At 44.4% G+C, this 24,905-nt stretch overlaps 1 protein-coding gene across 1 annotated transcript in view; it reads right to left on the bottom strand.

Annotated features, from left to right (window-relative positions):
* Positions 1 to 24,905, bottom strand: part of ANO3 (anoctamin 3) — a 254,887-nt gene that overhangs the window by 99,209 nt on the left and 130,773 nt on the right. The window contains exons 2-3 of the mRNA XM_083348587.1: positions 16,423 to 16,659; positions 16,203 to 16,274 (exon numbers count right to left, since the gene is read on the bottom strand). Coding sequence (XP_083204713.1) covers positions 16,203 to 16,274; positions 16,423 to 16,659 — 309 coding nt within the window. The remainder of the gene's footprint in view (positions 1 to 16,202; positions 16,275 to 16,422; positions 16,660 to 24,905) is intronic.

Genomic DNA, 24,905 nt, shown 5'->3' with positions numbered 1-24,905 from the left:
TTGTAGAAAAGAAATAACTGATAGAGGCACTTTTCATTTTGTCTTTTCAGCACAAAAAATCATGATTGGCCTTGTTGGTGCTTAGAAATCATAAAAGTTTTAGACAATGATCAAAGCCAAACATTGTTTTTGTTTGCAATTTAATAGTTCTTTTCATTAGCATAGTCAACATTTTTGTCTCATCTCTAATAGTTTGGGTTTGCCAATATTTAATATAATGTATAAAAAAATAAACATTAGCAATATTGATTTTCATAAAGCATTTATTGCTCTAGGTTCAGATTACTAAGCCTATCATCAGAAATTGTTATAAATGTATTACTACCATTTTTCTCTAGTAACAACAGCTACTTGGTGTTAGTTCAGTAAACTGCAGTTTAGTTATCTTTGGATAAGGGTTGTGTTGTGACCCAAGTAGTAGTATCCAGGAGAATTGTCCCCTGCTCACCCTAGAAAAGATCATGAACCAGAATTCTCCAAAGTGAACAGTAGTGACCCCAAAGGGTTGATGGAATTATCCAAGGGGTTGTTATAACTGTTATTATCATTTGTAGTCAGGGCTTTTTTCCTCATAGAATGCTCAGAACGGAGTTCCGGCACCTTTTTTGGATGGAATAAGCTGAAGAGTTTTGAGTCCCCCATCATGAACACTACAATAAATAAGTATACATTTTTAAAATCCTCTCATTGCTAGTTTTCCACTAACTTCTAAAGTCCAAGCTTTTTTTTGGAAAGCTTTCCCCTGATTTGTGTTGTGCCATTTTTTTTCATATCCTTGCAGTGCTGTGCTTTTAATTATGTATTGTATTTGTTTTTATACTAATAAAAACATAAGTATTCTGTACTTATAACCAAAATTAAGCCCAAAATTTCTGTTGCTGAGACTTTTGCCCCATTTTATAACCTTTCTTGCCACAATTGTTAAGTGAATTGCTGCAGTTGTTCAGTTAATAACAAGGTTGTTAAATGAATTTGGTTTCCCCATTGACTTTGATTGTCAAAAGGTTACCAAAAGTGATCAGATGACCCTGGGACACTGCATCCATCATAAATATGAGTCAATTGGCAAGTTCCCAAGTTTTGATCATGGGATCATGGGGATGCTGTGATGGTTGTAAATACGAAAAAAGGTCATTAAGTCACTTTTTCTAGTGCTGTTGTAACTCTGAATAGTCACTAAATGAACTGCTGTAAGTCAAGGTCTACCTGTATTGTATTTTTCTTTGTGAGCTGCTGAGAGTAATTTTTGATTGCAGTGGCATACAGATACATTAAATAAATATTTGTCAAATTTGGTGCTCAATCCTGTGAAACAAAAAATCAATTCTTTTGGGAACAATAGCAGGCACCCCACCCAACCCCCCGCAGTCAGATCTTACTTTTCTGTAGTAAGTAACAGGTGGGCATGTTGTATGGAATAAGAGAAATATTGGTTTGTCCCAAATTGGCATTTTTGCTGCAGAATTTGAGTAGCCCTGTTAAGTTCTGACATGCGAGCCCAGGATGAAATGTGGGTCCATGATCTATGTGTTGCCAATCCTTCAATCCTTATTCCAAACATACTCCACAATTATTGTGGTCCTATGCAGTGCTTTTTTTGTAAAAGAAAAAGGTGCCGGAACTAACACATTTCATACAACCCGCCTTGCCTATCCTACAAGGTTCCATCCAAAAAAGGTGCCGGAACTCCGTTCTGAGCATTCTATGAGAAAAAAAGCCCTGGTCCTATGAAATCCTAAAGCAACAGATCATATTATTGCATTGTGGGCTACATCTCTTTCTCTCTCTTTTTCTCTCTCTCCCTCCTTCCCTAGGTGTGATAAAGACAGAAAACATTTTAAGTTATCCATTTTGCCTGGAGAAGCTGAAGGGGAGATATGATAGCATGTTCAGGTCCTGAAAATCTGTCATGTAGAAGATGAAAGAAAATTGTTCAAAAAAAACAAAAAACAAAAAACCCAGCAACAAAAAGGATTTTAAATTTAAGGAAGCTGATTTTAGTTGGATGTCAAGAAAAAAGAGATTTCCTTTAGTGACTCATCTTCTTTCAATGCATTTGGGCAGAGTCAACCTTAAAAGTGAAAGTTCTTCATAGATTTCACTGCATAGAGCCACTCCCTGCTTTGTCTTCTCAAGCATACAGCACGTTTGTAACAAGATGCAGTTTTGCAGGAGTTTTTGTTTGATTTGGTATTGTATTTCACATCTAAAGGTTGTAAGGTAATAAGTATTCTGACACCATGATGGTAGGCTAATTAATATTCCAACTTCATGGATATTTCTGCAAGCAGGTTGACATACATGACCTGTTTCTATTATGTGTTTTGACAAAGAAATATATATTGTCTGTGATTTTGCATATAAGTATCTTCTGTGTAAAACTACTTTGATTTATGTTATCTTCACATGTATTCTGGAAGCTAAAGGCATTCATAGGAGAAGATTGCACATTGATGTCATGTGTTATAGCTGTGTGATAGGCCTGCTACAAAGCACAAAATTAACATCATTTCTATGATCATATCATGATGGATGTCACTTGCCTAAAATTGCCTATGGAGGTTTGGATTAGGCCAGGGGTGTCAAACTGCCAGCCCATGGGCCAGTTGCATCCTACGGATGCTGTGCTCCAGCAATGCAAAAAACAAAAAAAGTCATGATACGTCGTGACACGTCACGTCATGTGGCAAGTTTGACACCTGTGGATTAGGCAATGGAAGGCACTCTTGTACTTTTTAAGGGGCTAAGATGCAACAGAGTCTTCCATTGCAGGAAAACAGCAATGTTTGCAAATTCCCTCCTTTTCCTAGAAAACCACATACTCCTTTCCTTCATCCTTTCAGACTAGCCTTCAGGGAATATATAGGATATAAAGTACCTTTCCACCAAATACAATTATTGTTATAAACTATAATTCACTTTGCTTTTAGATCATTACCTTCCCATTTGTAATGTATTGGGATTTACTTGAACTGCTTTCACGTGTCTTTTGAATGATGCTTAAGGTTGCTCAATTGGTGTGTCTGTGTAACAGTCACTAACTTGTCAGACAAGCTGTCTCCAAGAAGATCATTGGAGGATTTGGGGCGGGAATTGGTTCCTTTAAACCTATTGGCCGCTGCCTACTGGCCAACCATATAAGTAGCTGTGCAGAAGCCTCTGTTTCAGTTCTGTTCTTGTTTGCCTCAATAAAGCAATGTTTCTGTTTGCCACCTCTCATCTCACTTATTGCCTCCAAAGAACTCACTACACAACACTGGCGATGAGGATGGGATCCTGCTTCTTCAGAAGAGCTGAAAGTCACTAGGGGGTGAGGCTAGCAAAGCCCCTGGCAGGGACTGCATTTCCCCCCCCCCCGGTCAGCCTAGCAAGCAATGCTAGCGACCACACTGCCCTGTGGACCAGTCCCAGGGCCTACAGAACAAGCAGGACAAGATCCAATGGCACCATGACAAGGAACTGAAGCCCCCTTACAAGGCAGTTCCTTTCCCTTGGTGTTTAGGCTGTGGTGGCTGCCACCAACAAGTGGACTGCTTGTTCCGGACAGCCACATGTCAGGCCTGTGGGAAAACCGGCCACATCGCATCAGTCTGTAGAGGTCGCCAGAAGGATCGCCAATCAGACGATCTGATCAGGAGAGGTACCGGGGCCCTGGGGGCGCATAGAGTAGGGTTTTGCTCCAGCCGTTGGAGTATTTGCCATATGGGAGCTCATCGCCCCCTTAAGCCCAAACTTCGGCTTCAAGTTGAGTTGCAAGGCATTCCTTGCAGGATGGAACTGGACACTGGTTCAGCTGTATCCATCATTTTCCAGTGTGCAACTGCAGCAAGAGGTGGGCCAAGCTTAGGCCATCTGGCATCAAACTGACTGACTTCCAGAATTCCTGAGTAGTTGTCAAAGGTGAGGCCACCTTGGCCATCCAGTTCAAGGGGTTTTCAGGGCCCCTAGATGTGATTGTGGTGGAGGGTCAGAGAATGAGCTTAATAGGGCTTGATTGGTTTGATGCTCTGGGCATTCAAGTAACTGGAATCCACTGGACACAAGCAGCAAACTTGGCATCAGTATGTGAGGATTTCAAACATGTTTTTGACACAAGCCTGGGAGAGTACAAGGGCCCTCCGATAGCCTTTAAACTTGATCCTACCGTAATGCCTACTAGGATCAAACCCCATAGAGTGCCATTTGCACTAAAACACAAAATTGATGCAGAGCTGGACAAGCTAGGCAGTCGGGGGTACTACAGCCCATAGATGGGGGTGAATGGAAAACCCCAATTGTCATGCCACTTAAGCCAATGGGGGGGTCAGAATTTGTGCTGATTACAAGTGCACCATAAATAGGGCACTTAAGCAGCATGCATACCCAGTGCCAGTTGTGAGCCACATCTTGGCATCGCTGCAAGGGGGTACCGTGTTTGCTAAGATAGATTTGGCACAGGCCTATCAGCAGTTACCTGTGGACAAGGCCACAGTGGCTGCACAAACAATTGTGACACACAGAGGGGCTTTTAAAGTCAAACGCCTTCAATTTGGGGTTAGCGTAGCCCCAGGAATTTTTCAAGGAGTTATCAAGTGTATGCTCAAGGGCATTCCAGGGGTTTGCCCCTATTTTGATGATGCGCTCATTGCCGGTGCATCCACTGAGGTGCTTTCAAGGAGGCTCAAAGCCATCCTTCAATGGTTCCGTGAAGCAGGACTCAAATTGAAAAGAAACAAATGTAACATTGGGGTCCCTTCCACTGAGTTCCTGGCATTCCGTATTGATGCTGAAGGCAACCACCCTGCTGAGTCCAAGCTGAAGGCTATTTAGCTGGCACCAAGCCCCAGGTCCAAGGGAGAGCTTCAGGCATTCCTGGGTCTCCTTAATTTTTACCATGCATTCCCTCCTAACAAGGCCACAGTGGCAGAGCTGTTACACTGGCTCTTAGACAAAAACACCCCATGGAAGTGGACCAAGGTTCACGAAAATAGCTTTAGGGCAGTAAAATCACTACTGTCCTCCAATTCAGTGCTTATGCACTTTAATGAAACATTGCCTGTGTGCATTGCATGTGACGCATCCCCTTACGGGGTAGGGGCACTTCTAAGTCACTTGTCAAGTAATGGGATTCAAGTCCCCATTGCCTATTATTCAAGGACATTGTCCTCAGCTGAGCGCAATTATGCTCAGATTGACAAAGAGGCCTTGGCCATTGTGGCTGGGGTGAAGAAATTCCATGATTACTTGTATGGCAGGGAATTCATGGTCTTCACAAACCACAAGCCACTGTTGGGGTTATTAACTACAAATAGGCAGATGCCTCAAATACTGTCCCCTAGAATGTTAAGATGGTCCATTTTTATGTCAGCCTTCAGCTACAGGCTGGTTCACAAACCTGGCAAAGACATGGGACACGCAGACAGCCTTAGCAGGTTGCCATTGCCACAGTTAGAGCCAGCTCCAGCTCTAGCAGCTCGCATTCTGTCAATTCAGGATTTGCCTGAGTTTCCCCTCCATGCTGGGGATGTGGCTGCAGAAACTGCTGCAGAAAAGGTTTTAACTAGGGTTTTGTCATGGATTCACACTAGGTGGCTTGAAAATAGCCCTGGACCCGAGTTCCACAGCTACTTCACATGTAGACACAAGCTTTCAGCTCACAAAGGCTGCATCTTATGGGGGAGCAGGGTTATTGTCCCCAGTTCATTAAGGCACCGTGTACTTCAGTCTCTGCATGAGGGACATCTGGGCATAGTCCGGATGAAGGCATTGGCACAAAGCTACCTATGGTAGACCAGGAGTTGCCTGGGTCCCCCAGATGATCTGCAAGGTCACGCAGACCACCACCATATTTACAAGACTTTATTCTTAAATAATATTAATAATGTGTGTACATTCTAGGGGGGAGGGGTGTAATGTATTGGGATTTACTTGAACTGCTTTCATATGTCTTTTGAATGCTGCTTAAGGTTGCTCAATTGGTGTGTCTGTGTAATGGTCACTGACTTGTCAGACAAGCTGTCTCCAAGAAGATCATTGGAGGATTTGGGGTGGGAATTGGTTCCTTTAAACCTATTGGCCACCGCCTACAGCCTCCTCTGTGGGTGCACCTGTCACTGCGTTTTTTCTGTTTTGTCAGCTCAGCACGTCTCACTCTGTTTCTCTGCCAGCTGTATTGTACTCTTACCATTGTAACCAAGGTGATTGTCACATGTCCAGCCATGTTTTGGTTTCATGTCTGGATCTTCTATGATGTGCACATGTCCAGCCACAAAAGTTTACTTCTTCTTTTTTCTTTGTGCTGTTTGGTGAGATAGACGTGTAGTCATGAGTCTTTCCTTGCTTTTATAAGTTTTTTGTAATTAAAAGTTTTATAGTAGAATATATGCTTCGGGGTTTCTTTATTTTCACCTGATGTTCATCATGCATCAAATGAACCACGGTTCATCGCCCTCTGATAGGGAGTGTTTGATTTACTCCCTGACAGCACCAACCCTCTGGAATGAATTGCCCCCGGAGCTGCAGATGAATCTCACCTTCGGTCCTTCCGCCGTGACCTGAAGACGTGGTTGTTCCAACAAGTGGGCCTGGACTGACTACGGTTTTAATTAGCTTTTTACTGGTTTTTAAATTGTCATATAATTATTGTATTTATTGTTTAATTCTAAAAAAAATTATTCTATGTTTTTAATTTTTATTGTTGTGCGCCACCCTGAGTCCTTAGGGAGAAGGGTGGCATATAAATTTAATAAAATAAATAAATAAACCATATAAGTAGCTGCGCAGAAGCCTCTGTTTCAATTCTGTTCCTGTTTGCCTCAATAAAGCAATGTTCCTGTTTGCAACCTCTTGTCTCGCTTACTGCCTCCGAAGAACTCACTACACAACACCATTGTTCACAGAAGAGTTTATAACTTTCTTTTGTGGTTTGGATAAACCAGAGTGATTGACTCTATATTAACCTGGGCCATTGTGGTTTACTTAAACTAATCACATTACAATTGGTAAAACTAGAATCTGATACTACAGTTTGATCTAGGTTTGTCATAATAAGTTGAACAGAACTTCATATTCAGAGTACAGAGAATGCAAGCTTAGTGCTGTCTGCAGGTCCTGAAAGCAACCATATTTTTTCTCTAGGACCCTCTACAGCTGCCATATAGTTAAGACATACTTATTTTAATTTTACAGATATTGCTTTCTTCTAAAATCCATCTGCAACAAGTTTATGGAATTGAATCTGAAGCATTATACTGCATTTAATAATTAGTTATGCTTAACTTAGACATTCACACATAATAGCAAATTGGGTTGTTTTAGTACACCCACACACACACACACACAGCTACTTGGATGCCTATACAATTTCCCTGGAATGGCCTTTGGTTAATGCTCTTACTAAGCTGCTTTTCTGCTAGCCTACAATTTGTTTATCTCAATTGTTTGTCCATTTCATTTAGCTAGTAGCACAGTTTGAGATGGTGCTGGTCAAAGAGCTGAGATAATCCATTTCCCTTTCATGCTCATTCACAACATGCACTGTAGGATTTTCACTGCTGTCACATTGGATGACAGTTTCTTTAAGAATGGTGGGCTGTTTTTTGGGGGAGGGGGTGTATCTGTTTTTTACCAACATGGCTGTTCAGGATTCTTTGAAGGTCAGAAACAATGCCAAATCAGTTGTTGCTTCCTACATTCATAATAGTATAGGGCAGATGGTCCTTGACTTACAAAAGTCCATCTAGTAACCGCTTGAGGTTACAGCAGCACTGAAAAAGGTGACTTATGACCAGTTTTTTCCCCACATTTAAGACCGTTGCAGCATCCCCATGGTTGTTGTTGTTGTTAGTTGCGAAGTCATGTCCGACCTATCGCGACCCTATGGACAACGTTCCTCCAGGCCTTCCTGTCCTCTACCATCTTCTGGAGTCCATCTAAGCTCACGCCTACTGCTTCAGTGACTCCATCCAGCCACCTCATTCTCTGTCGTCCCCTTCTTCTCTTGTCCTCGATCTTTCCCAGCATTAGGCTCTTCTCCAGTGAGTCCTTCCTTCTCATTAGGTGGCCAAAGTATTTGAGTTTTAGCTTCAGGATCTGGCCTTCTAAAGAGCAGTCAGGGTTGATCTCCTCTAGGACTGACCGGTTTGATCGCCTTGCAGTCCAAGGGACTCGCAGGAGTCTTCTCCAGCACCAGAGTTCAAAGGCCTCAATTCTTTGGCGCTCAGCCTTTCTTATGGTCCAGCTTTCACTGCCATACATTGCAACTGGGAAGACCATAGCCTTGACTATACGCACTTTTGTTGACAGGGTGATGTCTCTGCTTTTTAGTGTGCTGTCTAGATTTGCCATGGCTTTCCTCCCGAGGAGCAAGCGTCTTTTAATTTCTTATCCCCATGGTTACATGATCAAAATTCAGATGCTTGGCAACTGATTCATATTTATGACGGTTGCAGTGATCAGCTTTTGCCTCTGACAAGCAAAGTTAATGGGGGAGCCAGATTCACTTAACGTGTTACCAACTTAACAAATGCAGTGATTCATTTAAAAACTGTGGCAAGAAAGGATGTAAAATGGGGTAAAACTCGCTTAACAAATGTTTCACTTAGCAACAATGAGAAATTTTGGGCTCAATTATGGACATAAATCAAGGTCTACCTCTATCCGCATTTTCTTAAATTGCTCTAGGGTGCAAATTTGTATTTTTATTATATGCCCTGTTCACCGCCCTGAGTCCTTCGGGAGAAGGGCGGTATAAAAATTTAATAAACTTAAACTTAAACTTAAATATATGGTGTGGTATATAAGCAATGTGATAAAATTGATTCTTCATTGGATCTGTACCTATGGTCACATTTATTTTATTTATTTATTTATATTTTATTTTATTAAATTTATATACTGCCCTATTCCTGTAGGACTCAGGGCGGTTTACAGGGAAGGTTAAAAACATAACATACAAAAATTAAAATCAGATTAAAACAATTAATTAAATCAAGTCCCCGAAATTTGAAACTAAAACCCAATAAAAAATTAAAACCACTCAGCCTGGGCTGGACAGCTCGAAGAGCCAAGTTTTCAGGTCCCGGCGAAATGAGCGAAGGTCGGGGGCAGTCCTAAGTTCTATGGGGAGTTGGTTCCATAGGGCCGGCGCGCCCACAGAGAATGCTCTTCCCCTGGGAATAACCCGCCAGCATTCCTTAACCGGCAGTATACTGAGAAGGCCCTCCCTGTGGGAGCACACAGGATGAAGGGAGCTTGATGCCGGCAGCAGGTGTCCCCTCAGATAACCCGGACCCAAGCCATTTAAAGCTTTATAGGTCATCACCAGCACCTTGAATCTCACCCGAAGGGCAACCGGAAGCCAATGCAGCTCACGGAGTAGAGGTGTTACATGGGAGTATCGGGAAACCCCCATCACAACTCGCGTGGCCGCATTCTGCACCAGGCGAAGCCTCCGAGTGGTCATCAAAGGCAGCCCCATGTAGAGAGCATTGCAGTAGTCTAAACGGGAGGTCACGAGTGTATGAGTGACTGTGTGTAGGGCATCTCGGTCCAGGTAGGGTCGCAACTGGCGCACCAGGCGAACCTGGGCAAAAGCCCCCCTGGTCACGGCTCCTATTGAAGTGGCTTGAATGACCACTCAGTGACACCTGCCTCATCAACAAGGTTTATTTAGAACAAGGCAACAGGGTACAGAAAGGTTCAGCTTTTATAGCTGGCAGCCGGCTGGCTGGTCCAATCAGCGGCCGGTCTCTTCCCGCCGCGATTCCTGCTCCAATCGGCTTCGCGTATTCTTTGACAGTTCTCTTCCTCGTGGCTGGGCGGCTCTGTGTTGTTTTGACAGCCGCAAGCTGTCAACTGGGTTGCGTTTGCGCTTTGCTGGGGAATTTTGACAGCTGTCAAAATTCCCGCGTGTTCTCCTGTCAGACGACTTTACCTCATAACTGTAATACGTTTAACATTAGTAATAACTTATTTACATATAATACACCTCTTACCTTTCCCCTGGATTGCCTCCACCCCCCCAGTTGTTGGTTGTTGCTGCCTGCCCATTCGTAGTCCTGGAGATAAGCAGGTGCTTTTCTGGTGCGGTTGGAGCATCGTGGGGGTGCTCCATTTTCCGGCTCCCCTTGCTCCTGTGGTAGTGTAGGTATTACGTCCTCATAGGGTGGAGTTGGGTCGTCAGTTGTGGGGTGGGTATGTTGGTCTGGTGGCGGGGGTGTGTTTTCCGGTTTTCTGGGGCGGAGTTGGTCGACGTGTCGACGTAGGTGTCCTTCGGAGGTGGTGTCTACTAGGTAAGAGATGGGTCCGGTTTGATGTATTATGACCCCTTGGACCCATTTGTGGCTGCTGGAATAGCTCCTGGCCCAGACGGTTTGACCTGGTGTGAAGGTCCGTGGTGGTGGGGGTAGTTCTGGGTCAGTGGTGGCTCTGTCGGGGTGCAGCCCGTCCAATCTCATTATTAGCCTCCTGCCCCACCTGAGTTCTGCTGGTGATTTGCCGGTGGTGGTGCATGGTGTGGTATGTTGGGCCATGAGGAATTGGCTGAGTCGTCGATGACAGTCCCCTTTTATAAACTTTTTTAATGCCACCTTGGTGGAACGTACCATAATCTCTGCCATTCCGTTCGTCGATGGGTGGAATGGCGCTGATGTGACCAGTCTAATAGAGTTCCTCATAGCGAACATCTGAAATTCACGAGAAGTGAATTGTGGTCCGTTATCAGAAACTATGACGTCTGGGAGGCCGTGTGTCGCAAAAACCCTTCTAAGTGCCTGTATGGTGGAGTTTGTTGTGGTTTTCTTGAGGGGGATTACTTCGAGCCATTTTGAGTAGCTATCTACGATTACTAAGAAACTCTGTCCCCGAATTGGTCCTGCAAAATCTAAATGGATGCGAGACCATGGGTTTCTTGTGGTTTCCCATTTATGGACTGGAGCGTGGGGAGGCTCACCTCTTGTTGATTGGCAAGGGTAGCACCCCCCGATGTGGTTTTCTATGTCCTTATCAATGCCTGGCCACCATACATAGCTTCTCGCTAGGGACTTCATTTTTACCACCCCTGGGTGTCCATCGTGTAGCGTTTCAAGTGTTTGATGTATGTTCTTGTTGGGTATTACCACCCTGTTTCCCCATAGAAGGCATCCTAAATGGGATGTTAATTCTAGTTGTTTGGTAAAAAAGGGGCGGAAATCAGGTTCCGGGCATTTGGCTGGCCATCCTGCCGTAACCCATTGCAGGACTCTGCTAAGGATTTTGTCCTTAGCGGTGTTGACAGCTATGATCTTTGCTGAAAGTGGACACTCAGGTAGCTCTGAAATTGCCAATATGTTCCCTGCGGGGGCTGGGTCTGAGTCCTCCGTTTGTATGGGAAGCCTGCTGAGGCAATCGGTGTGTCCTAGTTCTTTACCCGGTTTGTGTATCAGCTTGTAAGAGTATGCTGATAAAAAGGTTGACCAGCGCAGGATTCTAGGGGATAATATTTGGGTGGTCGCCTTGTCCCATGTAAATATGCCCAAGAGGGGTCTATGGTCGATGAAGATCGTGAAGGGTCTTCCATATAAGTAGTCGTGAAACTTTTTCACGCCTGCGACGATAGCTAGAGCCTCCCTGTCAATCTGCGCATAGTTTCTTTCAGCTTTAGTCAGGGTATGGGAATAAAAAGTGATTGGTCTTTGTGTGCCGTCCTTGTCTAGGTGGCTTAAGATGGCTCCTATTCCATAAGAAGCATCGCAAGCGATGCATACGGGAACCTCCTCTTTAAATAGGGTGACTGTCGAGCTGTTGCAAATAATGTTTTTGAGCGATTGGAAGCTGCTCTCATGTGTCCTAGTCCAGGACCACGGTGTGCCCTTATCTAATAATTTGTGGAGAGGCTCCACAATTGTAGCCTTGTGGGGTAGGAAGGCGTGATAAAAGTTTAATAACCCCAAGCACTTCTCCTTTTTTAGCTTAAGACCGTGACTTCAGCTCGGTGGAGTGGATCCCACCCTCGTCGCCAGTGAAGTGGCTTGAATGACCACTCAGTGACATCTGGCTCATCAACAAGGTTTATTTAGAACAAGGCAACAGGGTACAGAAAGGTTCGGCTTTTATAGCCGGCAGCCGGCTGGCTGGTCCAATCAGTGGCCGGTCTCTTCCTGCCGCGATTCCTGCTCCAATCGGCTTCGCGTATTCTTTGACAGTTCTCTTCCTCGTGGCTGGGCGGCTCTGTGTTGTTTTGACAGCCACAAGCTGTCAACTGGGTTGCGCTTGCGCTTTGCTGGGGAATTTTGACAGCTGTCAAAATTCCCGCGTGTTCTCCTGTCAGACGACTTTACCTCATAACTGTAATACGTTTAACATTAAAGGTAAAGGTAAAGGTTCCCCCGCACATGTGTGCTAGTCGTTTCCGACTCTAGGGGCTGGTGCTCATCTCCGTTTCATAGCCGAAGAGCCAGCGTTTGTCCAAGGACGTCTCCGTGGTCATGTGGCCGGCATGACTAGACGCCAAAGGCGCACGGAACACTGTTACCTTCCCACCGTAGTGGTCCCTATTTTTCTACTTGCATTTTTACGTGCTTTCGAACTGCTAGGTGGGCAGAAGCTGGGACGAGTAACAGGCGCTCACTCTGTTACATGGCACTCGGGATTCGACCCGCCAAACTGCCGACCTTCTGATCGACAAGCTCAGCATCCTAACCCACTGAGCCACCGCGTCCCTTACGTTTAACATTAGTAATAACTTATTTACATATAACACACCTATGTGGTCTTCAAAATTGAGCCGTGAATCCAGGAGGACGCCCAAGTTGCAAGCCCTATCAACAGGGGGTAACACCTCACCCCCATCGTTAAAGTTGGAATAGTCTGGTTGACCCGAGATGCCGGTATGCACAGCCACTCAGTCTTGGCAGGATTGAGATGAAGCCTGTTTCTCCCCATCCAGACCCGAACTGCCTCCAGGCAATGGGACATCATGGCGAGGGCATCACTGGGTTGGTTCAGGGTGGAGAAAAAAAGTTGGGTATCATCAGCATACTGATGATACCCCACCCTGAAACCATGAATGATCTCGCCCAGCAGCATCATATAGATGTTGAACAGGAGGGGAGAGAGAACCGACCCCTGAGGAACTCCACAAACGAGAAGCCTCGGGGCAGACCTCTGCCCTCCCATCAACACCGACTGTGAGCGGCCCAGGAGATAGGAGGATAACCATTGCAAAACAGTTCCTCCCACTCCCAACCCCCTGAGACGCCGCAGTAGGATACCATGGTCGATGGTATCAAAAGCCGCTGAGAGATCTAATAGGACTAGGACAGAGGAACAACCCCTGTCCCGAGCCCGCCAGAGATCATTCACTAGCACAACCAATGCCGTCTCCAAGCTGTGCCCGGGCCTGAAACCCGATTGGTACGGGTCCAGATAATCAGTTTCATCCAGGAATAGAAGAAGCTGATGCGCCACCACATTCTCAACAACCTTCGCCAAAAACTGAAGGTTGGAGACTGGATGATAGTTATTTAAAACAGCCAGGTCCAGGGCAGGCTTCTTGAGGAGGGGTCTCACCACTGCCTCCTTCAAGGCGGTGGGGAAGATACCCTCCTTCAAGGAAGTAGTTATTACTGCCTGGAACCAGCCTCATGTCTCCTCCTGAGCCACATAAACCAGCCAGGAGGGGCTCGGGTCCAACAAACAGGTGGTGGAGCTCAGCCTCCCCATCATCCTGTCCACATCATCAGGGGAAACAGGATCGAACTCAGTCCAGATAACATACTCAAGACCGTCCGATTCCTCCACTTTAGATTCTGCCCAGTCAGAGTCCAAAACGGCCTGGATCTGAGCGATTTTGTCCATCAGATGATGACTAAACTCCTCGGCCCGTCCCTGTAAGGGATCCTCCCTCACCTCCTGGTTAAGAAGGGAGTGAGTCACCCTAAACAGTGCGGCCGGGCAATTAGCCACTTGTTCAAGATGTTGTCATTTCTTTTTTTTTATTTATTTAAGCAGGATTGTACAGATTAGGCAGTTTATTCAACGGCCTAAGAAAAACTGAGGAGTAGGCCCTCTCAGGGGATAAGTATTTTTCTAATTTGTTCTAGCTGATGGGGAGTGAAATCCTCAAATACCAGATAGAACAAAGCACATAGTCAATTGTTTTTACTTTCATGGGATTCCCAATGGTTCAGGAAAAAATAATAACAATCTAAGTTTTCATAAGGTAGACTGAAAAAAATGGATCTTTGGCTGTAGCTAATTTTATCCATCAAAACATCACATGGATTTTTCAGTAACAAAGGAATAAACCCCCACCCCCCAAAATGGACTACCTTAATTAAAGAAAAGAACACATCCAACTTTGTTTCCACTTGGAAACTGCTTCTGGATTTTGTCCTTGAGATGGGAAAATAATATATGAAACTTTGACTTTGGGTTTTGTTGATGGGATGAGGTTTGTTGATAAAGAAATGGCTAGTATTATTAGCATATAAAATTAAAAAGTTGTGGCTGTAATGTTTTATCCTATTCTAAAAGAGTTGGAATTTTTCAATGCTTTTTCTTTTCCCCCTCCAGCCCTACACCTTTTCCCTTCCCTTTTTTCTCGCCCATTTTCCCACTATTTTAATTTTATTTTTGTGTTTTATATCCTGATAAACTTAAAAATTTATTAAAAAACCAAAATTCAGAAGCAAGAATGCAGTCTATGTGGTCTAAAACATCTTAAAATTCCACAGCCAGTGTTACAACACAGATGAAAATCATTTGGATTTTATATAATATCCTTTGATAGCTTCATTGCAGCTCTGTCTTACCATTTTCTGTTTATTCTTCCTTTCTTCAAGCTACTTGTTTAAATATTTATCTAACTCACTTAATTCAGATCCATCCTTAATATCCCTGGGGAAGCTCACAATAGATCCTGAAAGGAATGAAACTTATTCACCATATGTGCTGAATAAGCTCTATCACTGGTGAAGAACAGCCTCTAGATGTGTCATTCTTCTTCATTTGTAACCAATTGCTTAATTAGTTCACAAGAAGAAGAATAGCCCACTTTGAGAATGAACAATTAAACCTTAAAAAATCAAGGGGCCTTCCTCTAAAATTGATAGTTGTGGCTGTAAATATTCCAAGGAAGAAAGAGATGGTTGGAAACAAAGGTTTGATGTGAAACAACAAAGCAGAAAAGGTATCTCAACATCAAATTCATCCTTGTAAGTATTGGAATTATTACTTGTACAGTAATATATTATGACAACAAAACTGTCTCTGGTTTTTCAGCTTCTCCCAAGGACACCTTTGGCATATCTTCATGATAGTCAGGAACAACTAATATGCAGAGAAATGCTGTATATTCAGCATGCAGATGTGTTACAAATGTGTGCCTCTCATTAAATCTAATTTGTGAAAGTAATCCCATTGAATGAAATGAAAGTGTGGTGAATAGGTTAAGATGGTCTGTTAGGTAAGGGACCTACGTTCAAGTTTATTCTCAGCCAGGAAATTAATCTGGTGACTTTTGACTAATTATTCTGTCGCAGCCTAACCTGTGCTACAAGATTGTTGTAATGTTAAAAATTGAAGGAGGAAATATGTGCTTGCCATGTTTCCTCTTGAAGAAAAGGTCAAACATCAAACTAACAGACATATACCTCATATGGTTTATTTAATCACATTTAATGAACATATTGGCACTACTGGTAGTATGTGAATTGAATCAAGGATGGGGAACCTGAACCACAACTCCCAGTAGCCCTAGCTGGCATGGCTCACAGTAAGAATGCCAATGAGTTGGTGATCAATGACAACTGGAAAAACATAGTATTCCATTGCCCATCATTTTAGCAAATAACAGATATCTTGTTGCTGAAGGATTATGCACATAAATTCAAGCACTACTATAAATGGTCTATGGCAGGGTGGGCAACTATGGCTCCTTTACAACTGTTGGCCTTCAACTGCTAAGCTTGTAAGCCGCCCTGAGTCTTCGGAGAAGGGCGGGATATAAATGAAATAAAAATAAAAATAAAAATAAAAAACTCCAGGATTTGTGAGTCACCATGGCTGGCTCAGGAATTCTGGGATTTGAGGTCCACAGGTCATAAAGGGGCTATAGTTGTCCACCCCTGGATTATGGAATAACAGTAACTGAATTTTTTGACTAGCACTCTTTTGCCTCCCGAAACAGAAATAGAGCCATTTGTAATAAATACTACATATTATAACAATATAAGAAAACTCACCTAAAAATGGATCACAGTATTCTGTATTGGATAACTTGAGTAAGTTGTTTTCCAAGGTTTCCATCACTTTGGCTAAAAGGGAATTTTTTTTAAAAAATGGCATCAATGTAATTTACATTGGCAAAATCCATGGTGTCTGAATCACTTTGGTTTGCTCAGTAAGTGAGAGGATGTCATAAATTGTAAAGAAGTGGAGAGATCTGACTAAATCAACACTCACCTCGTTCTGATACTACATTGACTGTAGCACTTGATGCCTCTGCACTCACAGGCTGAGACTGAGGGTGAAGCTGAGGCTGAGGCTGGGGAAGAGGCATCACTTGATTTGACTGAAGAAATGAGGAATGCTTGCTGAGACTTTGTGGGTGGGTTTGGCTCTGGGCAAGGCATGGCAAAGATCTTCTGGAGGGCTTTAAAGGTGGCTCTTTCACTGTCTCACTCCTGCTTGTGTTCATGCCTGAAACCAACAAAGAATATGAGATGAAATTATAGCAATAATCTGAGCACCCCATGTTAGCATGACAGAGTTTTAAAATGTCAAAGATTTGCATGATCCAAACTTTGCCTTCTGAGAGTTACGAATCTCTTTGTGGCCCTGCTCAGACAGATGACTGAAACATCTGTTTGAAATGATGGTTCAATATGACAGACTCCCGTTGCTGGTCATATAATACAGCAATACTTAAACCAGGCATGTCCAAAGTCCGGCCCGCGGGCCATTTGCGGCCCGCGGGGTGGTTTAATACGGCCCGCAACAGCCCTCCCTGCTGTATGTAAATGCGGCCCTCCCACGGCCCTCCCTTCTGATTGAGGGCCGCCCCTTCGGGAGCTGCTCCTGCCTCCCCCGCCGAGGGGCCGCCCCAGGAAGCGCAGGCCGGCCCAGCTGCCGCCCCCACCCCACCAGCCAGGCTCCGGGGCTCCACGCGGCTTCCTCCGCCTCCTCCTCCTCCTCCACCAGGCCTGCTCGGGGCCCGGGGCGGCTCCAGTGCGCAGGGGAAGCACGCGGAGAGCGGATCGCGCCTTCATCCCGGCCGGAGCGCAGCCCAGAGGAGGAGCCGCTGGGCCGGGCATGCCCTGAGCGGCCGGGGTCTCCGGTTGGGCCATGCGGCACTGTGGGCGAGGCGGGGGTGGCCGGCGGGGGTCTCGGCCTGCCCGCCCATCCCGCTGAGCATCTTCCCTGCACGCCGCGGCTGCCCATGGCGGCAGCTCCGGCTCCGGCGGCGCTGGGGCGCGCGGGCTCCGGCGGTGCTGGGCTGGCCGCTCTGGTACCACAAGGACCTGAGCCGGGCGGCGGCCGAGGAGCTGCTGGCGTGGGCCGGGCGGGCCGGCAGCTTCCTGGTGCGCGACAGCGAGAGCGTGGCCGGCACCTTCGCCCTCTGCATGCTGTGAGTCCGGGGACCCGTGGGCGCCGCCTTGGGGACGGGCCGCGGGAGGGAGGGAGGGGAGGGGGCCAGGGCGCGCCTGCAGAAGACCCCCCCCCCGAGGCTGGGCATTCCGTGGTGGCAGCCCCGGAGCCTGGAGCGGGGGTCTGTCCAAGCCTCCGATTTATTTCTTTCTTCTTTCTTTCTTTCTTTCTTTCTTTCTTTCTTTCTTTCTTTCTTTCTTTCTTTCTTTCTTTCTTTCTTTCTCTTTCTTTTTCTTTCTTTCTTTCTCTCTCTCTCTCTCTCTCTCTTTTCTCTTTCTTCTTCCTCTCTCTTGCATCCATTCTCTCTTCTTCCTTCCTTCCTTCCTTCTCTTTCTCCTTCCCTCCCTCCCCCATTCGTCCTTTCTCCTCCCTGTCTCCTTCCCTCCCTTTCTCCCCCCCTCCCCCTCTCAGCCCTGCCTGGCGCTGGAGTCCCGGGGGTGACCTTCCGCCATGGAATCTGAGACGACTTTTTCAGCTGCAGAAATGTCAGCCTCCCGGGACGGGCTGGGCGACCCCCCGGCGGGGAGAGGTGACTCCCCTCCCCCTTCTAGTGGCTTTCCCGACTCCGGCCACGCCGATCTGCCGCTCCTCCGGTGGGTTGAAGGGCAGGCTGCCTGGCCGAACCGCCGTGCTCCTTCCCCTCGCCCCAGGCTTGGCGCGGCGTCTGTGCCGGTGCAGCGAGGCTGACGGTGCGCGCCTGGCCTGGCTGAGCGCGTGGCGGTTTGGCCAGGCAGGAAAAGGTGCAGGAAGCGGCCGCCGCCTGGTAACAGCGCCCGGGCTCACAACGTGGAGGCGGCGAGCAAGCACGCGCTCAGGGCGAGGCGGCCGCGGTCCAGTGAGGGAAGAGCGCCGAGGGAGTGGCCAGCCGGGCTGCGCTGCTGCCGAGAAAAGCTCGGCCGGGGCGCCCGCTCTGCTCTGCCTGGCGCCAGCTCAGAGACTCTGCCCGCCAGGCCCTTCTCCCGCTCAGCCAGGCCAGGCACACACCGTCAACCTCGCTACACCGCCTCCACGTTGTGAGCCCGGGCGCCGTTACCAGGCGGTGGTCGCTTCCCGCACCTTTTCCTGCCTGGCCGAACCGCCGCGCTCCTCCCCCCCCGCCCCAGGCTTGGCGCAGCATCTGTGCCGGTGCAGCGAGGCTGACGGTGCGCGCCTGGCCTGGCTGAGCGGGAGAAGGGCCTGGCGGGCGGAGTCTCTGAGCTGGCGCCAGGCAGAGCAGAGCAGGCACCCCGGCCGAGCTTTGCTCGGCAGCAGCGCAGCCCGGCCAGCCACTCCCTTGGCGGTCTTCCCTCACCGGACCGCGGCCGCCTCACCCTGAGCGCGTGCTTGCTCGCCGCCTCCACGTTGTGAGCCCGGGCGCCGTTACCAGGCGGCGGCCGCTTCCCGCACCTTTTCCTGTCTGGCCGAACCGCCACGCTCCTCCCCCCGCCGCGGGCTTGGCGCGGTGTCTGTGCCGGTGCAGCGAGGGCGCGCCTTCTTTGCTGCCGGAGCTGCCCCGGCTTCGAAGCCCTCTGGCTCCCCTGGGCGAAGGCGACATCCAGGGAAGGGCGGGTGTGTGTGTGTGTGTGCACGTGCGCGCATTCTGTGTTTCACAGCCATTTTATGGGCTGGGATGTGGGGAGCTGGACAGGGGTAGGTAGGGCCCTGGCCTAGCAGAATTTGTGAAGTGGTGGAAGTGTGTGAGCTGTTACCAGAGAGTCTGACCTTGTCAAAGTAAGTTTGACAAGGTCAGACTCTCTGGTAACAGCTCACACTGTAAGTTTTTTTTAAAATTTATTTAAAATACATTGTGAAAACTCAGCTGTCAGTTGATCTTATGTTATAAAATGAAAAGTATGCCATTTGCAATTAACTTGGCATAAAATAATTCATTTGCATTTAATTGTAATTGTTCAAAGAATGTTCGGAAAAATGTTCGGCCCTCCAGCATGTTCACTTCATCCAATCTGGCCCTCTTTGAAAAAAGTTTGGACACCCCTGACTTAAACACAGATTGAACTCAATCTTTTTAATGTAGGCTTTGAAATTTCTTCTTCACTGTATCACCCCATTGGGATATTCTGATTGGAAAACACAAAGACCTTTTATTCTTTTAATGACCTGAGATGAAAGATGATAGAAAGAGTTTCCTACATCATATATAGTGACCTTTCCATTCATGATGCGGAGCTTTTTCTTTTTTACTTTCTCGTTAAAAAACCTATCTGATGGGGGCATTTAGCTCAGATAAAAGAAAGCTGGTTTTTTTACACGATCCATATGGAATTTATTATCACTGGATATAAGGACTGAGGTGGCTTTAGAAGTGAGACAAATAGAATGGATTACAAAGCTAACACAGACTATTCATTTTATGGACTAAGTATTCAAACCTCTGTCATTCACTTTTCCCTGTATTTAAATATTTATATACCTAGTTTCACACACCCCCATCCTGTTCATGAAGTAATTGATGAATCATGAGGATTTCTTATTTTAAAAAAGGGCAATTTTACCCAGTTTTGTTATCTGAACACCAGTTTCTGGGGAGCAAAACCCAATAATAATAGTGGAATGATAGCTATGTTCATTTTGTAGGCTGCTGAAGGCACATTCCAAGGGACTATAGCAGGGGTGTCAAACTGGTGGCCTGCGGGCTGGATGTGTCACACACAGGTCACGCCCACCCCGGCTCTGCCAAGGCAAAAACATTGTGATATGTCACGTGTTGCAGTCTAGTTTGCATCTTGTCACGGCAACTCTGGTAACCAAATTAAAGCATTATTTATTTATTATTTTATTTTATTTATTCGATTTATATACCGCCCTTCTCCTGTAGGACTCATGGCCATTAAAACGTGCAATTCAAAGCCTACAATAGTAAAAGAAAAATAAATGGTGGCCATGAGTAAAATTCACATAATTACAAACCACCTGGTCTTTAGTATCCTCATTGAATCCCATACCTGGTAAAAAGCAAGGTTTCCACAATTTCCAGGCCTGTAGCATCAGGGTCAATCTCCACTATTTCAGAGGGCAAGCATGAGGACAGAAAAGTCCTACTTTCTGCATCCTTTATGATGGCATTATTTTATTGATGTGATCCTGAAGCTTGATCTAACAGGGCATTGGAGAGAGGCAGTGCTTTCTTCAGGGGTAATCTTACATATAGCACATTGCAGTAGTCTGTTAAGAAGGTGGCCTAAGGATGTTTGACCATGCTTTGGTTGCCAAGGTTTGCAGCCTATCCAGAACAGCTCTGATAAAGTTGTAAGCTAATATAAATTCCTTTAATTTCTGCTAGAGCACATTTGGCTCTAAGCCAGAGCCATTTTTAATGACTGTGAGTGCCACTACCTGTCTCCACTGCCACAAACAATAATTGAGTGGAATTATGCAATCCTTCAAAATACAGCCCCAAAATATTGATATTTTTCAGTGGCTGCACATTTCATTTTCAAAATATAATTATTTACTAAGCTGCCAAAGTAGAAGGGTGATTTGTGAATATCATTGGATCAATTTTATAGCAACAGCTTTAAAGGATACAGTGAAATGTTTTATTTTTTTTTTAAATCTAAATAAAACCACATTAAGGCAGATGGTGTTGTACCACTCCAGTTAACAGTTCTTTATTTTCTGAAGTATATTTCAGTATCACTTGTCCCCATGTTTAGCAATGGTTATCATGGCATAATAAAATTATTGCTACCAGAGAGATGCTTCTTCTGAGAAAATAATCTTACTTACACCGAGTCCTAAAATTCACATAAATATTTACTTATTTATTTGCCTCAGTAACTTGATTTGATTATTGTGCTATGGGTTTTACATTTGGGACCTTCTGGTAGACTGAAGCTGCAGTAACCGACAAATCTGTTCTGAGTATGGATTACCAAGTATGCTGCTGCTAATTTACCCAAGTTTATAATTCAAAACCTGCAAATGGGTAATATTGGGAATACTGATGCAAATACAAACCATAGAGCACGGGTCTTCAAACTTGGCCTTTTTATGATTTGTTGACTTCAACTCCCAGAATTCCTCAGCCAGCGTGCCTGGCAGAGTTGAAGTCCACAAGTCATAAAAAGGCCAGGTTTGAAGACCCCTGCCATAGAGTTACAAAGATATCCTCATTCATTATACTGGTAAGGATAGACACAAAGTTTGCTCTTCAATGGAAGAGAAAGGGGGAAGCTATTCTAGTATCAGCATCTGAATTTGTGCTAAAGAAGTACTTATTACTTACCAAGTATTCTTAATTCTTAATACTATTTCTATACCGCCCTTCTCCCGAAGGACTCAGGGCGGTGAACAGGGCAAGAATAAAAATACAGATTATAAAAGTTAAAACAAAATTAAATAAATGCCCACATACTAAAATACATTTTTAAAACCTAATAAAATAACAAATATTAAGTATTATGCTGAAGTGCTAACATATCTCACGCATTAAAAGGATCGGTTTCTATTTAGTAATGATAATCTTGGCTTCAGCTTACAAACTGACAAAGAGACTATATTTTTCTACCACTGCAATTAAAATTAATTAGCATGGGAATTGTTTTTTAATTTATAGAGCTCATTAGTTGTGAATCAAGTAGGTTTTAACATCTTCCTGTATTATAATTACTGACCTAAAATTTGTGTGTGTGTGTATTGTCCTCAATTTCCTCATCTCCTGCAAAGGATATCAATGCAATACAATCCAAGCAGCATTTTAGGTCAAAAACCTGTTTATTAGAAAGACAAGTATGAAACCATTCATTATCCTAGAGCTTTTAGCAGCTGTGCCTAGTCTGCCAAGATGAAAAAAAAATAACAGTGAGCTTGAATAGGGCATTGCATTTGAGGGAAGAAATACAGAAAAAGGCACTGTGGTACATGACAGCGATGATAACACTATCTGGGATAACAAAAGCATGACACTGCTTTGTTAATTCAACAGGGTTTGAATTAAGAGAGCATCATGAAGAGCACCACAGATCTCTAAGTAATAACTTTTGAATTGACTTTTTCTTGGCAAGGAACTGGAAACATGGAAATTAGAACTGAACAGAAGCTTAAAGGAATTCTTCACTGTCATGGAAATGTGACTGAAGAACTTCTTTGAAGCATATTTATAAAACTAAGTATTGTCCTACTTCTATTTAACAGCACAGGGCTTCTGCATTGTTTCACTCAGTCAAGAATAAGTTCTTTGATGATGACTGAATGAGGTTGCCTTGATTGTAAAAGCAGAATTATGTACTGTAGTTGTCTTAGGTGCTTCTCCGCATCAGAGTAGTGTATTATACATCCACTGGGTGAAACACTTCATTATGATAGCTGTGTGCAATCCAGTGATTTATGAACTTTGAATGTTGAAGCTGAACAATACCAACACTACAGCTCATTGTACATTCACTGAATTCAGGCAGAGAAGAGACACACATATTCTGAAAACTTCTAGGATTCATAATTGTGGGGCTATTTGAAGGCTTCTCAGTTATCACAAACTGCATTTATCTGATTGTTGAATCAGTTTGTGGAAACCTACAGTGCAATGTCGTGTGGTCACACAGAGACGGACACTGGAGCTGGGTAGTAACTTCTTTATTGGATCAGGAATGAAGCTGGGGCAAAAGGGGTTACCTGGCGTCTATTTACACCTGCCCAGGTGAATCGCAACCAATAGATTCAAACCTGGGCTTCCCGCCAGTGCAGGTGGCCAATGGATTTAAACCCTGGCTTCCCGCCAGAGCTGACCATGCCCTGGGGCTGTCAACGACTTGCTCTATTCAGGCTTTCCCGCCAAAAGCAGTTGTAGCCTGGAGCTGTCCAGCCCCCTGCTGTGCTGACATCCTGTGTATGCTTAAGAGCATACACTATATACAGTATCTCATTCTGTTTTAAAAAAACTAGGGTGGCTTTCTTTCCAATCACAAATAAAAAAGATGGCACTATATTATGCATTTTAGAAGTAAGTTCCTTTGCTCACTCTACCCACTTTAGTGCTTATACATTAAAGCCATTCATCCAGATCGTCCTGTTTCCAAACATAGAACATACACAACCAGAGGCAGAGCCATGTCATGGTACAAATTGGCCATCAATTTATTTCCAGGAAGTCTCCTGAAGTACTGTATTAGTAGTTTTTATCTTTTTAAAATCAGGCAAAACTCATTTTTATTCTCCTGGACTTTGAAATGCATTTGATTGTGTATTTGATTTAGGTACATTTCTTGTATTTTGTAATCTGCCCTGGAAAAAAAAATAGGAGATTTTGTTTTATGTGAAAGATTTCTTTTAAACAAAAATTAAACATTCTGAGGGAGAAAGTTTTCGGTCTCTCAGAATAGGTTGCACTGATTTCATTGCTTAGTCATACCTTTAAGTACCCCCCAAATGGCCACAAATCACAAAAATGGAGCAAGCATTCTTTCTCCTTCACATTTGTATCATTTCAGACAGTGAGCACCAAGCAAGATTTGTTTTCAGAAAAGGTAGGATAACAAATGATTTTTAATTGGTTATATATTGAAGAGATAGCATACTTTTTAATTCACAAAGGCATCACTGTGTAATTTTTCCCCCACAGCTACCTATTATTAAAACATTTGGAAAAAAAAAACCAGAAGCACTTAATCGCTTGGAAAGGGGAACTGCTCTATACAATATGCTTTTACAATCAAAATAAATAAATTCCCACAGTACAGATACAGATGTTTTAAACTAATTAACACATCCAAATCAAATCTTTGCATTTCCCAAATGAAAACATTAGCACACAAAGAAACCACACAGAGACAATTTGCAATTGTATGCCATTACTTTCCTTATTCAGATCTGTAGCACATTAATATCTAATTCAAATTAAGAAAATCATCTGGCATATTAGATATGAAATGCGCATAGTCACAAAAGTATTGTGTAAGAGGCTATATATGATGCACAAAAACATGAAAGATAGTTTTAGAAAACTGAATTGAAGAAGCTTCTTGGATAAGAAGTGAAATATCTTCAAGGAAAAACCAGGTCCAGTTGCTTTTTGAAAAAAAGCACCTTTGAGACAAGTTAACATAGATGAATGAAAATCTCCCCAAGGACAATTTAGTGTTATATATAAAAAATAGCTTCTGAAATAATGAAGAGGAAGAAAGGCTGCTGCATCTTCTGATAAAGTATAAAGTTTGAAATTGGCTCAGAAAACCAATTTGTTTCAAATTTGACAAGTAAAGCATTATTATTGCTATTTATTACCAGAAGCAAAAAATAATCAGATCTGTGCAAGCACACACCTGTTTCCCTACCAATCTATTTATTGATACACTCTTTACTTC

The sequence above is a fragment of the Vipera ursinii genome (genome assembly GCF_947247035.1).
Source record: "Vipera ursinii genome assembly, chromosome: 1".
Taxonomy (NCBI): domain Eukaryota; kingdom Metazoa; phylum Chordata; class Lepidosauria; order Squamata; family Viperidae; genus Vipera; species Vipera ursinii.
This window is presented reverse-complemented; position numbering and strand designations above follow the sequence as displayed.